Genomic DNA, 18,168 nt, shown 5'->3' with positions numbered 1-18,168 from the left:
GGTTTTTTCCTTTAGCCTAATGTTTAATGATCCATAGTCCGAGCACCTCCATCTACCATTCTTAGATTTAGAAGTCTCAACTATGGTTGACGAGATTTCCAACGAGGTAGCATGAATGGCCCTCCACCCCTTCTTCTGATTACACTAAAGGATATGAACATCAGGAAGAAACTTGTTGTCTTTCTCTAGGCATATAGATCTGCCCCTTCCATTTCTATGAAACTTCAAACATGCATTGTTCCCTGCCTTTCTGAATTTGGCTCCATGGTGACTTGCTACAATCCCTTCATTGGCGTCACACATCACTCCTAGTATCTTTAGGATCCAAATGAGTTCCTCCTCCAAAAGGATGTATGAGATGTGTTTGCTTGCATATTTCATATGCGGTGTGCTGCTGATAGGGGTGGCAAGACGGGTTAACGGGCCAGGTTTGGGTGAGTCATAAATGGGTCGAGATTAAATGGGTCCGAGCCCGGGTTCGGGTTGACCTGTTTATTAACATGTGACTAAGAGGTAAACCCAAACTCGCCCTTTAATAAACGGGTCATAAATGGGTCACCCGTTTAAAAATATAATTTATTTATTTTAAAAATTTTAAACATTTTATTTTAAATGACAATTTTTTTAAAGCACTCCTTTATTTTATTTATTAATATGTAAATAAAAAAACATAAAATGTAGAACAATTGAACAAGAAGGTTGTGGCTGGCCGACTGGGTGCCCTGCCACAGGAGAGCTGGGGGATCTGAGATCCCAAGAAAAAAAATCATCTATCTCAACCCAGTATAAGCAAATTGCTCCAGTGAAGAAGACGAAGCAGCATCACAATTCACAAGTAGGAAAAAATATCGAGAGCCATTCTCAGTCAAAAAAAAAAAGTTCGGCGCAATTTCACTGTCGGAGGCACCATCGATTATCACCACTTCATCTGCTTGGCCATTGCGGCATAGCCATCGCTGTTAGGACTGAATGACCCCAATCTCAACCTCTGCTCAATCTTATTTCAGAATTCAGACAAGGAGATTGGCTCAATCTCTCCCATTTGTAGAGAAAGAGATAGAATTGGGGATTCGGCCTTCAGAACTTGGGAGAATGGAGATTGGCTGACTGGGAAGATGGAGATGGCAGCGGCAGGCAGTGAGGCTGAGGCAGATGGGGATTAGTGATTTAGGGTTTATTTCATTGTATCATGTATATGTAGTAAGTTAAACGGGTTACTCGGCGGGTACCCGACTTGAACTCGCCTAACCCGTTTAATAAACGGGTTGGGTCTGGGTTGACCCATTTATAAACGGGTCAGCTTGTATCAAATCCGAACCCGGTTTAAATAGGCGGGTCACGGGCCACCCGTCGTGTTTCGACCCATTTTGCCTCCATAGTTGCCGAATCCAATTGAACTACAAAAAATCACTTTTTTTTTCAATTTTGAAGGTCTCGCACTCTTCCATCCCTATATTGAGTACTTGTGAGGGGCTATGGCTAGCCAAAAGTCTAGGGGAGAAGGTACTTAGAAATAGTGTCTGAGGGTGATACAGTAAAATAGAACGTGACCTCTCTGGCTATACGAGATGAGTGTTCGAGTTGGGAAATTGATGTAATTGAGATTTCGTGAAGTAGAGAAGTGCTTGCAACTTGTTTGAATGTTGAGGGTGGAGCTCCAAGTGTGGCAAGGGCCTCTCTAATCATTTTCTAGTATCGAGTTTTTCTTGTAGACCGTGAACGAAAATTGAAGGGTTGATAGGTAGGGCTTGGTACTGTGCCAGGGATCATCAATAAGGAGAAGTATCTTTTTGGAAAAGAGGATGATTAGAGGGGGGGGGGGCTGGGATATGAGTTGGGAGAAAGGTTCATGTTGTTCTTCCCTATTGACCACCCTAGTAAGAGAAGAGATTTTGCTATGCTATTTCTCCACTTCTAGAAACATTTCAACATCTTCTAAAAAATATTGAAGTGCAATTACATATTTTTCATTGATATATCTACATTATCTATACTCCTTGTGTTGTGGATTTTAGAGCATGTGCTGTACCGTGATCTTGTTTCCATCCCATGCACTGGAATGTCCAGGGTCTAGGTAGCATTGGATCAACTATATTGGCTCTTAGCTTCCCTCTCTTTTGACTTTGTGGGTGAGGTGTTTAAAGGCTAGACATTTGCTTCTTGATGTTCTTGTAGACCGATTCTAATATGCTTTTCTTTAGTTTTGAAATGCAAATGTCATCCAAGATTGAGTTTTCTGGTTCCACAATCTAGTTGGGTTTTGACTTCGGAAATAGCACTATTGGTAGCATGAACCTGCTAGATTGGTGCTGAATCCAGTTGATCTTGCATTTGATGCTTGATCCTGGGCTGTTTGTTGTAGTTCATTTGATCTGGATAGCAATCAGGCAGTATTATTGGTTTTTCTATGGGAAGTTGTTCCTCTACTTGTGGTGGGTTTTGTAGAGTTTCTTTAGGTTGATTTGAATTTAACAATATTCACTCACTTGTCATGGTCCATCAGGTTCAAAGCAAATTTCAAAAGGCATATGAAAAGGGGATTCCAAAATCGAAGTATGTACTTCAAGCGGTGATGTTGCCACAAATTTTCAATTGGTTGTAAAATAACAGTACTTAATATTTTCTTATTTTCAGGTTTTGGGAGCCAACTTATGAAGACTCTTTAAGTTTGATTGCTCAAGTACCTCTTATTGCTTCTTATGTTTATCGAAGGTATGTGTAGTACAGCTAGTTCATTTGTAATTGAATAATTAGCTGTAGCATATTAATAGTTTTGACCATGATCTGGATTTGAGGGCTATTGAATTAATTTGAGGGTGTTAGGTGAAAGGCTAGGGAAATTTAGTTTATTGTTTCCAAAAGTTTTTAAAGAATCTCTCAAACCAATGAATTTAAGCTGAGATTTTTATTATTTATTTATATATATATATATATTAGTACTCTAGTCACCATTGTTGACTGCTCCATCCCCCCCTCTCCTTGCCTGGTTTATATTTCTCAATCTTTTCATGGTTATACAAGTCCTAGTCTCGGTTATTTGCTTTCACTGCTTCAATATGAGAGGTTGGTGAAAAAAATTGAATTATACACTGAATGATGTTTTCCATATCTTTTGAAGGACATACAAGGGCAGAAATTTTATACCCATGGATGACTCTTTGGACTATGGTGCTAATTTTTCGCATATGTTGGGATTTGATAGCCATGATATGCAAGAGCTTATGAGGCTTTACATCACTATCCATAGGCGAGTTTATGTCACTAATCATCCTACAGATTATTATGCATAGTTTATTGAGGCTGATTTAGATTCTTTGATATTAATTCTTGTCAAAATATTTTCTTCCATGTGTTCATCAATGAGAACATGATTTCACATTATACTTAAAATGTGTTGCAGTGATCATGAAGGTGGGAATGTTAGTGCTCACACGGGCCATTTGGTAAGTGGCTCTAGTTTTGTTTGTTTATAGTCTATCTGAATGTTTTGTTTTATTGCATTTTTTTGGGCGCTAACAATTTAAGGAACAAAACTAGAATGGTACAAGTGTGTATTCTAGTTTGAACATTTTGTGACTCATTCTGTTTGATCTTCATTAACTGATAAGCTCATTTCAGGTTGCTAGTGCTCTTTCAGATCCCTTCCTTTCATTTGCAGCTGCATTGAATGGTCTGGCTGGGCCACTCCATGGTTTGGCTAATCAGGTAGATCTTGCAACATTTTTTCCTGTTTCTTTGGGATGAAAGAGCTGCAGATACTTATAATAATCAGTATAATCATTCTGCATATGCGTTAAGGGCATGGTTGGGTTGTATATGTACATTATATTTTGCTAAAATTCTATAAACTGTTATAAGACTCCTTGGTAATAAACTATGCTTCAAGAACTTTGCCAATTATATATTCTGAATGGTTGAATTAGCCACATCATAGCCATAGATGTTTTGAATTTTAGCAACATATGGGATTCTATGGAGGTGGTTTGGATTTTATCTTTCCCTAGCTGCTTTATTTATTATATGTAAATGACATCGTTCTTTCTGCATAATTAACTTATTGTTTACTCCAGGAGTCAAGTAGTTTTTTTTTTCAGATAAAAAATAAGACATTTTAAGATAGGAGGAATCCAATATTTATGGGTTTTAACATCTTATACTCGGCTTAATTTTTTGGGTTTTGGGTTTTGGCTTTCTAATGCAACATGGATATTTTCTGGAGACAACTTTGGCATTTGTTTATTGTCGGCTTTAATTAGTATTTCTGTTTTGTTTTTAAAATACTTTCCAATTCCTTTTACAATCTTAAGGCAGATATGGAACTAATTGAGCTCATAGATGTGCAGTATTCAGGCTATAGTGTAATGATATGGTACCACGATTAATTTAGTCACCTGTCTGTATCTTCTCATCATTATTTTTTAACGCTTATTCCAATAAGTATGGAAATAAGAGAGTTTTTCTATTTCCTTTGCTCATGTGAGGTGTGGGGGTTGAAGCTTGTGCTGAGCTATTAGATTTAATGTTCTTTTAGGATTTCCACAGTATAAATAATAACCACTTCAGTATTTTTGCCTGGCTTTCAAATTTTTTGTTGCAGGATGAATTTCCTGAATTTTTTTTGCTTTGTTTTGAACCTTCTGATGTGCATTTGATTATAATATTCCTTGCACAATGATTATCATTGCTTTCCTTATTTAAGCAATAATGTGGTTGCAGGAAGTTTTGCTCTGGATCAAATCTGTGGTAGAAGAGTGTGGAGAAAATGCTACTACGGAACAATTGAAAGACTACGTCTGGAAAACGCTGAACAGTGGGAAGGTAATGTGATAAGTTTTGTGTGTTTGGATCAATGCTATGGTTAATCTGGCTAAGTGTGAGAGGATGATCAAAATACATAGACTACTGAAATTTAAAGTTGAGATTTGGGAAATATGTTGATGAATTTCTTAACTTGCATCGTGCCTGTTTCAGCCACATGCTGAGCTGAATACCTATTATCAAGATTAGCTTGTTAAAAAAGGGGGTCTGAGTTTAAGCTTGACAGACTTTTTTGAACTCAGTTCAATTGAAAGATTGAGAAGTTTAAGTCAATAAGATTTTAAAAGTTGTGATCTTGAACTTGAATGGGCTCTGACTAAATAATTCACTATTGATGTATAAAAGGAAAAAAAGATACAAATGAGTGAATAAGCAGCAATATGTCAATGGCAAATATATTATTATTTTTCGAATACGTATTATGCTCCTTTTAGGGGCACTAGCCCGCCTATTTAAAAACTATGGCAATAAGCTAGTAGCAACAGCTGTAACAACAGTAATAATGATGACAACATCGGCAACAGTGGTGAGGCTTGATGACCAAAAAAATCTTGAGCTCTAGATGAGTTTCAATTACTGCAATTCTATTCCTAACTTGTTTATTTGTCTCCAAGTAGGAACTCATTTAGTGCCCTGTATGTTGTATTTCTGTTGGGCATTAGTGTGTAAAGTGGCTTTCTGAGGCTGAAATGGCATCAAAATGTCAGGATGTGACAATCCATTTCTGACTGCCACAAAATGTCCGTTACTGATTGCATGGAAGCTGCAATCTTGGGAAAAGAAATATAAGCCTGCATTAATGCTGTGTTAAACAATCATGCACAGACAGCTTCACCTTTGGCACCTCCCCATGAGCCAGATTAATCTATCCACAATCTCGACACGTAAGCAGGACAGTCTTCTCCTCAACTTCTTTTATTGTTTTTGATAAACCATCCCAAGAAAACCTACCTTCATCCCAAGACGTTGAATTGTTGGACCAAATCCCTTCAACTCCCTCAAAAACTGCAACCAACCTCAAACTTCATTTTTGTTTGGGTAATAAAACTGGAACCTCTTTGCCGTCTGGAAAGATTCAACATTTATACTGCACACTGATATGGTATTCTTTCTAACGACAAGAAATGACCATTGCCATTATGTTTCTTCTTCAAGTATCACCTTTGCCGTGGCTCTATTCTTCCCATTAATTAGTGCCATTCATCCCATCCTTCATCCATTCTAAGCTAATTGATCAAGGGATCTTCATTAATCTTGTAGGATGAGTATATTCATCTTCTTAATATTTGTAATTTGATTCGGGCCCTTATGGTAGGTTGGGAGGTGGTTGTTGTGTCCCATCTTCAGTTTGCTGATGACACTGTTCTTTTTACAAGATATTTTGTGAATTTTTTTTTTTAAAATTTAACCTTAAATTTTTTTTTTATAGATTTTGGGATTGAAGACGAACATTTCTAGGAGTGGGGTGTGGGTATTAATTCTGGAGGGCTATGTTTGAGGTTTTTGCTTTTTATGCTGGTTGTATCTTTTTCCTCTTGATGACAATCTGAACTCTTATACCTTTTGGGGTCCAGGGGTGGAGAGAGTGGGGAGTAGGTTGGAGGGTTGGAAGAGGGCTTCCCTATCCTTAGGAGGACATGTTACTCTCATTCATGTTGCTCCTGTATATTTTGTCTTTGGTTTCCTGTGAGTGTGGCCTCTGCTCTAGAGAAGCTTACCAGATATTTTTTGTGGTCAACTATTTTTTTTTTTTGTTTTTGGGGGGGGGGGAGGGCATCAGGAATGTGATTTCTAAAAATATTTCTTTATTTGGGAGATGGTTATGGATATTTTACCTTGTTGGTTGACTCTTTAGTGGTAGTACATCTCATACAAGCTCTTGGAAATTTATTTTTCTACCGTCTTACCCAGTCTCAAGTTTGAAATTAGAATCTTATTCATTTTTAGGAGGATAATTGGGCGGGTGAGGTTTTGTTGGATCCTTGTTTCCTTGTCTTTTTCAGGTTGTCTACCATTCTTCATGGCTTTATTCAATGCTTTTTATTCTCTGGAGAGGAGGGGAGGCTCTTTCATGGGATTTTCACTTAGAAATTTTAATGTAAGAGAGGTCAATGACCTTATTGTCTTGATGAGTGTTGGATTCTTTTGTTCTTCAAGTGAGGAATGATTCAAGGATTTGGAGTGGGGATGATTTCAATTATTTTTACATGAAATATATTTTTTTTCTTTACTGAAATTCTAGTCATTGGGATGATTAGATGGAGATTATTTTGAAAAGACTACTTGGAGGCAGAAATCTAGAGCCTTCTGGCTCAAGGAGGGAGATCGAAATACCAGACTTTTCTATTGGACCCTGAATGCTCACTGCAGGCTGAACATCTTTTCTGGCATTGAAATTGGGAAGAACACCTTGATAGAAGAGGAGGAAATCAAAAGGGGCATCCGTGACTTCTATAAAGCCCTTTACTTTGAATTCGAAAGTTGGAGGTCTTTAGTGTATGGTACCAATTTTAAATCTCTTAGCCCCTCCACTGCAGAGTGGCTATAGAGATCTTTTGAGAAAGTAGAAACCCTCCAAGTAGACATGGTAATTGGGTGAGTATGGGTCAAGATGAATTGAGTCAAAGTGGGTGGGGTCATTAGTGGCCCATTTACCCATTTATGACCCATTTTTATATAAATATCTTTAACTCATTTATGACCCTATCCATTTACACATGGGTCAACACATTTACCCGTTTAATTTTGTAACATGTAAAACCAATTGAGTTGTAAATAAAAAGAGGAATACAAAAAAGAATTAGGAGCTATAGAAATTCAACAGTCTAGTTCTTTAGGAACTAGATGTTGCTAATCATCTTAGTCTCTCATTTTGTTGTAAAGCATGTCCTTATATAGGCAAATACATTGGCATCCCAAAGGTTAACCACATAATGAATCATTATGTGGGCATACCAAAGGTTGTAACTTATTATCTAGATAGTCATCCACATAAATATACATGTTTTACAATACTTCCCCTTGGATGACTATACACTATAAATATGTCTCGTTAAAACCTTCGCTAAGAAAAACCTTGTGAGACAAAACCTTAACGAAGGAAAAAGAGTACAATATTCATACTTCCCCTAAAAAAATACAATCAATGAAGAAATGTCCTTAAGTTGCCGCATTCCAATGTTATCTACATGCTTCTTGAAATTGAAGTTGACAATGCTTTTGTGAATAGATCTGCTGAGTTGTTACTTGAACGAATTTTGCAAATGTCAACATCTCCTTTCTTCAGAAGTTCACGAGTGTAAAAGAACTTTAGTGAAATATGTTTAGTTCTATCACCTTTTATGTACCCACCTTTGATTTGTGCAATACATGTTGCATTGCCCTCGTACAATATTGTTGGCGTGTCATTCTCCAGTGATAATCCACTTGGCCCTTTAATGTGTTGGATTATAGTTCTTAACCATACACACTCATGACTTGTTTCATGAATTGCCAATATTTCTGAATGATTTGAAGAGGTAGCGGTGATCGTTTGCTTTACAGATCACCATGAGATAACAATATCACCACATGTAAAGATATATCCTGTTTGTGATCGAGCTTTATGAGGATCAGAAAAATATCCAGTATCAGCATATCCTTTCAATTCTGACTTTACTCCCTTTGGGTAAAACAAACCTATATCAAATGTGTCGCAGAGATAACAAAGGGCATGTTTTACTCCATTTCAATGTCTCTGAGTTGGTGTAGAATTAAACCTTGCTAGCAAATTTACGGCAAAAGCTATATCTGGTTTGGTGCAATTTGCAAGATACAAGAGTGCTCCTATTGCACTGAGATAGGGTACTTCAGGACCAAGGATTTTTTCATCTTCTTGAGGAAGAAAAAGATCCTTTTTCACATCAAGTGAACGAACAACCATCGGGGAGCTTAATGGATAAGATTTATCCATATAAAATTGTTTCAAGATATTTTCTATATAAGATGATTGATGAATAAGAATTCCACTTGTTAAATGTTCAACTTGAAAACCAAGGCAAAATTTTGCCTTTCCAAGATCCTTCATCTCAAATTCTTTCATTAAGTAGTTTGCAGTCGTTGAGATCTCTTCTGGAGTTCCTACTATGTTTATGTCATCAACATAAACTGTGACTGTAGCAAATCCACAATTTATCTTCTTAATGAAAACACAAGGACATATAAGATTATTTTCATATCCAATTTTCAACAAATATTCACTTAGACGATTGTACCATATTTGTCCAGATTGCTTCAATCCATACAAGGATCTTTGTAATTTAACAGAATACATTTGCCGTTGTTTTGGATTATATGCTTCAGACATTTTAAATCCTTTAGGGATTTTCATATATATGTCATTATCCAATGAGCCATACAAGTAAGCTCTTACTACGTCCATGAGGCGAATGTCAAGTCCTTCAGAAACCGTTAAAACTAATCAGAAATCTGAAAGTAACTGCATCCATAACAGGGGAATAGGTCTCATTATAATCTATACCAGGCCTTTGGGAGAAACCTTGTGCTACAAGATGTGCCTTGTATCTTACAATTTCCCATTTATACCCAACAGGTTTGACATTCTCAAGTGTTTGGACTACTGGTCCAAATACCTTACGCTTGGCTAATAAGTCTAGCTTAGCCTGTATTGCTTCTTTCCATTTTGGCCAATCATTTCGATATCGATGCTCTTCTACAGTTTGAGGTTCAAGCCCATTATCATTAATAGTTTCTGAAGCAATCGCATATGCAAACACATTGTCAATAACAACTTCATTTCTTTTCTGCATATTTCCAAATTTTAATGAGATCTCATAATTTTTCGATACCGAAACGACTTTTGGTGTTGCTTTTGTGGAAAAATGGGATTGTTGATCTATATTTCTTTTAACATCTTCTTGAGTGTTAATGATCTCTTTTGGAGTGTCACTTTTGTTCATTTCCTTTTCTTTCGAGGAACAATATCTTTTGCACCAATTGGTCTACCATGCTTCTTGCGCACTTTAGATTCATTAGCTGCTATTTCCATTGGGTGTTCTTTAGGAACAATCAATCTGACAGGAATATTTGCAGCTGAAACATGTGATTGAGTGACCCTTTTGGTGTCTGTAAAAACATCTGGCAATTGATTTGCAGCATTCTGCAAATGAATTATTCTTTGAATTTCAAGTTCACATTGATTTGTGCGTGTATCAAGATTAGACAAAGTTGGTGTGTTCCAACAAATTTCTTGTGTTTTTAATCCTTTACCTTTTCCTTCTCGTAATGACGGGAAAACTGATTCATCAAATTGACAATCTAGAAACCTTGCTCTAAAAAGATCACCTGTTAGTGGTTCAAAATATCTAATGATAGAAGGAGAATCAAAGTCAACATAAATACCAAGACGACATTGTGGTCCCATCTTACTTCGTTGTGCAGGTGCAATAGGAACATATACAGCGCAACCAAAAATTTTAAGATGAGATATATTAGGTTGGTGGTTAAACACGAGCTGTGAAGGTGAAAACTTGTGATATGCATTGTGTCTAATTCTAATCAAAGACGCAGGATGCACTATAGTATGACCCCAAGCAGATGCAGGAAGCTTTGATTGCATAAGCATAGGTCTAGCAATAAATTGTAAACGCTTAATGAAGGATTCTGCTAAACCATTTTGTGTATGAACATGTGCAATAAAATGTTCAACACTTATTTCTATTGACATGCAATAGTCATAAAATGCTTTTGAAGAAAATTCACTTGCATTATCTAAACGGATAATCTGAATGGGATGATTAGGAAAACTTGATCTTAACTTTTTTATTTGAGTAAGAAATTTAGCTAAACCAACATTACGAGTTGAAAGTAGAAAACATGTGACCATCGAGTGGAAGCATCAATTAAAACCATGAAATATCGAAATGGTCCGCAAGATGGATGGATTGGGCCACAAATATCTCCTTTGTATTCTTTGTAGAAAAGATGGAGATTCTAGATAATTTAGATGGAGAAGGTCTAACAAGTAGTTTTCCTTGAGCACGAGAAGTATAAAAATAATCACCAGGTAAAAGAATTTTCTAATCCTTTAATAGATGTCCATGTGTATTTTCAATGATTCGTCGCATCATAGTTGAACTAGGATGGTCAAGACGATCATGCCAAAGTATAAAACTTCTAGGCTCGGAGAACTTCCAGTGCATAAAATTTGATTCAACCATCCTTATTTTTGTGAAATATAGGTCAGATGAAAAACTTGAAAATTTTTCTAATATGATCTTCTGGTTTGAAACTGTAGATGTAATAAAAAGATATTCTATATCTCCTTCATTTTTGGTTTTAACATGATATCCATTGCGACGTATATCTTTAAAATTTTGTAGATTTCTTGGGGATCTACTAGAATACAACGCATCATCAATATACAATTTTTTCCCATTTGGAAACATAATATAAACTCGTCCAGATCCCTCTATTACATTTGCAGAGCCACATATTGTATTAATATTAATTTTAGCTAATGTTAATTGTAAGAAATATTTTTTAACACGAAGACTTGTGTGAGTCGAGCCACCGTCCACCAAACACATATTATCCTCCATTTTATCAAGTTTATTTTGTATGATCTAGTAAATGAAAAGTAAAATTTAAGAATTAGGAAAGATAACAAAATATTACCAAGTATATTATATGTAAAACTTTTAAAAAAAAAATTACATAAGTTATTTTTTTTTTTCAAAATAACATAAAGATGAAGATAATTTAATAGTAGACATTTTCTATCCCTAATAAAATGATCAATTTTGCCACTAGGATCCTCAAAAAAATTAGAAACATCAAAATTAACATCCAAAGGAGACTCATACTTAGTATCAATGGGTTCAGACAACTTCACTTCAGCATTTTTTCCTTTTCCTTTTAACGATGCCTTGTAAAGGTCAACAAGGTGTTTAGGAGTGCGACATATTCGAGACCAATGACCTTTTGTTCCGCATTTATAGCAAATATTGTCATTATTTTGCACTTTGTTATTTTGTTTAGAGCTTTCTTTATTCTTTGCCCATTTCCTTTGAGTCTTTTCAACACCTTTGCTTTCAAACTTTGAATGATGATCATCAAGAGTCCAACAATTTTTCCTACCACGACCCCTTTTACCACCACGATCTTGAGAAAAAGCCACATTCAATTCAGGGAATGGTGTTGAGCCAGTTGGACGAGATTAATGATTTTTCAACAAAAGCTCATTATTTTGTTCAGTCGCAAGTAAACAAGAAATTAGCTCAAAATATTTTGTAAATCTACGCTCTCGATATTGCTGCTACAGGAGCACATTCGAGGCATGGAAAGTCGAATGTGTTTTTTCTAACATATCATCATCGGTAATTTTTTCTCCACATAACTTCAATTGAGAGCTAATTTTAAACAAGGCTGAATTATATTCACTTACATTTTTAAAATCTTGCTGTCGCAAGTGTATCCAATCATATTGAGCTTTTGGAAGAATTACCGTTTTTGGGTATTCATATCTCTCCTTCAAGTTGTTCCAAAGGACTAATGAGTCCTTAATACTAAGGTACTCAATTTTCAATTCTTCGTGTAAATGGTGTTGAAGGAAAATCATTGCCTTTGTGCGATCCTGTAGGGATGCTTGATTTCCTTCCTCAATTGTACTTCCAAGATTCATAGCATTAAGGTGAATCTTAGCATCAAGTCCTCATGGCAGATAATTTCTTCCAGAAATATCAAGGGCAACGAATTCAAGCTTTGTGAGGTTTGACATCATAAAGTCACTTTGAAAACAAATAAAAATTCAAAGTTAGGTAAATATTAAATGGAAATGTTATTCTCACATATATCCCAACATAAAAATATTTAAGGACACTTACTCAAGATAAGAAATATAGTTAACATATAAATATAGTTTGACGAAAACTAAAGTTATATAGATAACAAATGTTAAAGGAAACAATATTCTTACTTTAGAATAATACCAACGAAACTTGCTATACCATTATAGACTTGATTGTGCTGATAACGCGTTGTAAATAAAAAGAGGAATACAAAAAAAAAATTGGAGCTATAGAAATTCAACAGTCTAGTTCTACAGGAACTAGATGTTGCTAATCATCTTATTCTCTCATTTTGTTGTAAAACATGTCCTTATATAGGCAAATACATTGGCATTTCAAAGGTTAACCACATAATGAACCATTATGTGGGCATACCAAAGGTTGTAACCTATTATCTAGATAGTCATCCACATAAATATACATATTTTACAACATTGAGTGTTATTTTGTTATTCAGTTGAAAAATATCTAAATTATAGTAATAATTATGGAGCTATGTAACTCTGTAGTTTATTTTTAAATGATAGGTCTAGTAAATATTATAACTAATGTAGCTATATATTTACCTGTGCATTTGTGTGTGTATATCTCAAACCAATTACAATGACGTAAATACTTACATCTTCAAATCAAACTATCAATAATTACAAAATTATGTACATATATATTTGAATTATATAATTCATTACGCAATTATGAATTTTAATTTCAAATGATATGTGTAACCAATACTGTAATTACATATCTATGTACTTACGGACATATCTACATTGAACCAATTACGTATTTACATACGTGCATGCATATTAATCGGTATGGAAAACCAAATCAAATCAATTATGTACATGCATAATTTTGTAATTACATATGTATTTGAATTGAATTGTCCATAATTATAAAATTATGTCCATATATTTTAGAATTATAGTCTTAATTATGTTTTATGTTGTTTAATTTCAAATGATAGATGTAACCAATAGTATATTTACGTATCTACATAATTTTGGACATATCTAAACTGAACTGATTACGTAATTATGTACATGCATACATGTTAATAGAAATAGGTGGTGATAAAATTGTGTCTAGTTCCGAAAATGTATTAGAAGGTGGTGTGGAGAAGAGTAGAAAAAAAGCAGCGTTGGGGGAATAATGTGATGGTTTTTGTCTTTAAATGGATAAATTTGAAGGTAATAAGGTTTTTGCTCATTGAAAGGCAGCCTGTTTGGGTGCTGCAATGAAGAGGGTATTTGAAGATAAGAGAGAAAATTCTGATGAGTCAACGACTACAGTACTAAGTAGAGGTTTTAAAGGGGAGTTTAGTATTGTGAAAGTTCCTAAGTTGAGATGATTGCAGGAGGTTCAAATGAGATCAGAAAAGCTAAAAGGAGGTTTCAGATTTAGAAAGTGATGACAATAGTGATTTTGATTGTGCTGGGGGGTTATTGTTGGATAGATTACCGAAAAAATATGGGTAGGTTTCTGGCTCCTGTGATGAAATAGGGGATTTATCTTATGCTGATCCATGCCTGTTGGAAGGTCTAGACGGAGCTTCAATTTTTGATAATGATGGGTTGTTGAATAAGTCTCAGCATAGGGATGGAATTTTCTCATTCTAGTGGAGGAGATTTCTGAGGAGGATTTAGAAGCTCAAATTCTTGAGGATAAAATGGATTTAAAGTTGAGTGATATTGGAGGAAATAAAGTGTGTCTGATGGTGGTAAAAGTTGAAAGGTGAAAGGTCAAAGAGGGTTAGCAAATTTGAAGAGCTCGGTAAATTCTGATGGTAAGGTTTTGAAAAGGGGGTTTCTCAGTTGATTTTGTTTAGTTCTTTTTTGGGATCTTGTGTTTTTTTGTTTTCTTTTTTCTTTTTTTCCTTTTTTTTTTTTTTTTCTCTTTTTATAGTGGACTTCTTGTCCCTGCACATTGTAGCTTCTCTTCTTTCTAAACATGAATTCTTTTTTTATGAAAAAAATAGTTTGGAAAACTGAATCAAACCAATTCGTACATATATATATATATATATATATATATATATATATATATTTATATAGTTGTGTAGTTACGTACATATTGAGACCACATTGTTCATATTACAAAATTGTGTACATAGATTTCTAAATAATAGTGTTAAATATGTAGTTATGTATGTCGTTAGATTTCTAAATAATAATGTTAATTATGTAGTTATGTACGTAATTTAATTTCTAATGATATGTACCTACTACTATAATTACATACCTACATATTTTTTGACGTATCTAAATCGAACCAATTATATAATTACGTACATGCATGCATGTTAGATGGTTTGGATAATTGAACCAAACTATTAATTATGCTTATCTGAATCAAACCAATTAGATAATTACGTACATATTCAGATTGAATTGTTCAGAATTAAAAAATTAGGTACATATATTTTCAAATTATAATGTTAATTACGTGATTATGTAGTTTAATTTCAAATGATAGCTTGGTGTAGCCAATATTATAATTATATACCTACATAATTATGGACATATCTAAACCATACCAATTATGTAATTACATACATGCATGCTGCATGCATATGAACCAAACCAATTGTGTACATTTATAATTGCGTAATTATGAATATGGTTGTACTGAATTGTCCATAATTATAAAATTATGTACAGAGATTTCCGAATAACGGTATTAATTACGTAATTATAGTTTAATTTCAATTGATAGGTGCAGTTAAAAATATAATTACATATCTACATGATTTTAAGCATATCTAAGCTGAACCAAATATGTAATGTATGTTCATGCATGCTTATTAGTTTTTTTTTTTTTGGAAAATCGAACCAAATAAAATTACATGCATACACATAATTGTGTAATTATGCCTATATTATATTTTAATGGTCCATAATTATAAAATCATGCATGTAGATTTTAATATTATAATGTTAATTATTTAATTATGTAATTTAATTACAAATAATAGGTATAACCAATACTAGAATTAAATACCAACATAATTACGAACATATCTAAACTGAACGAATCATGCAATTATGAATATGCATGCATATTAATTAGTTTGAAAATCGAACCAAGTCAAACTACGTTCATAATTGTTTATGTAATTATATAAATGTTCGAATTGAACAATCCATAATTATGTTATGCACGTAGAGATTTTAATTATTATACTAGTTACTTGCTCGTAGTATAGTTTTAAATGTGATACATTAAATAAATTACTATTATAAATGATTAGGTTGAAAATTTAAATGGGCTGATGGTTTAAGTGGGTAGACCCGTTTTATCCATTTAATTTTTGGGTCTAAATGGGTCACCCATTTATGACCCATATAATTACCTGAGTGTACCCTAACCCTTCTATTTATGATGGCTATGCATGGGTTATGGGTTGTAATTGCCATTCCTACCTCTAAGCCATTAGAGAATGCAATGGAGAACAATCACCAAGGCCAGATGGGTTCTCCATGTCTTTCTTTTAGATTTTCAATAAAATTGGGGCTCACTCAAGCGTAACTTTTATCAACACCTTTGAGGAATTCTTTAGATCAGGAAGATTTGTGAGCAACGTCAATTCCACTTTCCTTTTGATTTTGAAGAAATCTAGGGTCATTTAACTAAAAGAATTTTGTCCAATCAGCTTGGTGGGAAGTAGTTATAAGATCCTTGCTAGTCCTTATTAGGGTCAAAAGAGTCATAGTGGAAGTCATTGGGCAACATCAACATGCCTTTGTGGCCGGAAGGCAGATTATGGATGCAGACCTTATAGCTAACAAAGTGGTAGATACTTATTGGTGGGAAAAGGTGCGGTGTGCAAATTCGACATTAAGAAAGCCTTTGATCACTCCAACTGGAACTGCCTCCTCTATCTTCTAGGAAAAATGGGTTTTGGGGAGCACTGGTGCAGGTGAATCACTCATTGCATTAATACATCAAGCTTCTCAGTGCTAATCAATGGGTGCCCTATTGATTTCTTTCACTTCGCCAGAGGATTGAGACAAGGGGATCCTTTATCCCCCTTCTTGTTCATTGTGGTGATGGAGGTGTTGAGCCTTATGTTGAAAAAACTTGTTGAAGAAGGGCTGCTTAAAAGCCTAAGAGTTGACATAATGGAAGGTCCTTGAAGGCCACACATCTTATGTTACTGGATGATATCATCATTTTTTGTGAGGATGACCCTCTCAACATTCTGAATCTAAGATGTATTTTAGCAGGGTTTGAGGCAGTCTTTGGTTTGGAATTAAGTGTGGAAAAAGTGTATTATTAATATTGACGGAAATGCAGATGGGCTTTTTCTTGCTGGCCTTTTGGGTTGCCGGATGGGAACTTTTTTATCAATTACTTTGAGCTACCTCTTGGCACCAAATTTTAAAAAAGGGACTGGGATCCCATTATTGATTAATTTGAAAAAAGGCTGATAGGATGGAAAAGAATTTTTTTTGTTGAAAGGTGGCGGACTCCATTTTACTAAAAGCACCTTGACTAATCTTCCCATTTATTTTTCATGACCTTGCTACCTTTTCTGGCTTCTGTTGCCAAGAGACTTGAAGGAATTCAAAGGAGGTTTTATTGGGGGAGCTTGGGGACAAAATTCAAGATCCAACTTTGCAAATTGGGGTGGTGAAGTAACCTATTTGTCAAGAGGTTTGGGCTAGAGTATAATGATTGGATCTCCTAGGTTGGTAGAGGACCACACGATGTAGGGGTGTGGAAATTCGTCATGAAAGGTTGGAATGAATTTTTTTTTCGTATAAGATTCCATGTGAGGGAATGGGGACGACATATATTTTTGGCATGATGTGTAGTGTAACCAAGAAGAGTGTCTTATTTCCAGCCATTTACAATTTAGGAACATTGTTATTACAAGAATAGTCAAACCTTACGGACACCCTAATAATCTTGTAGAACGTATAACCGGCCAATTGAAGAATAGAGTTTCATTTCGAAAGGCAATGAAAAAGCTATTGAATTAACTGAACAAGCAGATACAAAAGGAATTCAAGTACAAATTGCAGGACGTATCGATGGAAAAGAAATTGCATGTGTTGAATGGATAAGAATGTTTTGATATACGAGATGGATCTATTATTTCGATTTGTTGCTTGTTTTGTTACTCAATTGAGTTGGTTGGATTTCTATATGTATAAAAGTCCATTTTTGTGGACAAAAATAGTTTCTTATTTTCATATTATGTTTGTTCCGTATAGCTTTGGCTCAAATGAGCACATCCCCTATATGAATAATACACATTCCAGTTGACCGAGCCTAATTCTAATTGTTTTGTTCTGAAGAAGATATCCACGGGGGCGGTTCGTCCTATTCAGATATTCATGACCAAGAAGTACTGGATTCTCTTTTGGATACTATGAGTGAAAGGGAAAATGTAAAGACTACCATTAAAGTAGCCCAAGCGAGACTTACTATATCCATGTGAATTATGTCTCCTATTTCTATTTCTATGCATCTCCAAATCTCAAATCAAAGGCTTTTT

The 18,168-nt window shown here is 34.7% G+C and overlaps 1 protein-coding gene across 1 annotated transcript in view; it reads left to right on the top strand.

Annotated features, from left to right (window-relative positions):
- Positions 1–18,168, top strand: part of LOC131159442 (citrate synthase, mitochondrial) — a 67,841-nt gene that overhangs the window by 35,952 nt on the left and 13,721 nt on the right. Inside the window, exons 10-15 of the mRNA XM_058114354.1 lie at positions 2,504–2,553; positions 2,635–2,712; positions 3,119–3,247; positions 3,401–3,443; positions 3,619–3,705; positions 4,717–4,818. Coding sequence (XP_057970337.1) covers positions 2,504–2,553; positions 2,635–2,712; positions 3,119–3,247; positions 3,401–3,443; positions 3,619–3,705; positions 4,717–4,818 — 489 coding nt within the window. The remainder of the gene's footprint in view (positions 1–2,503; positions 2,554–2,634; positions 2,713–3,118; positions 3,248–3,400; positions 3,444–3,618; positions 3,706–4,716; positions 4,819–18,168) is intronic.

Source organism: Malania oleifera, chromosome 7 (genome assembly GCF_029873635.1).
Source record: "Malania oleifera isolate guangnan ecotype guangnan chromosome 7, ASM2987363v1, whole genome shotgun sequence".
NCBI lineage: Eukaryota > Viridiplantae > Streptophyta > Magnoliopsida > Santalales > Ximeniaceae > Malania > Malania oleifera.
The sequence above is the reverse complement of the archived record's forward strand: the minus strand, read 5'-3'. Positions and strand labels throughout refer to the sequence as shown.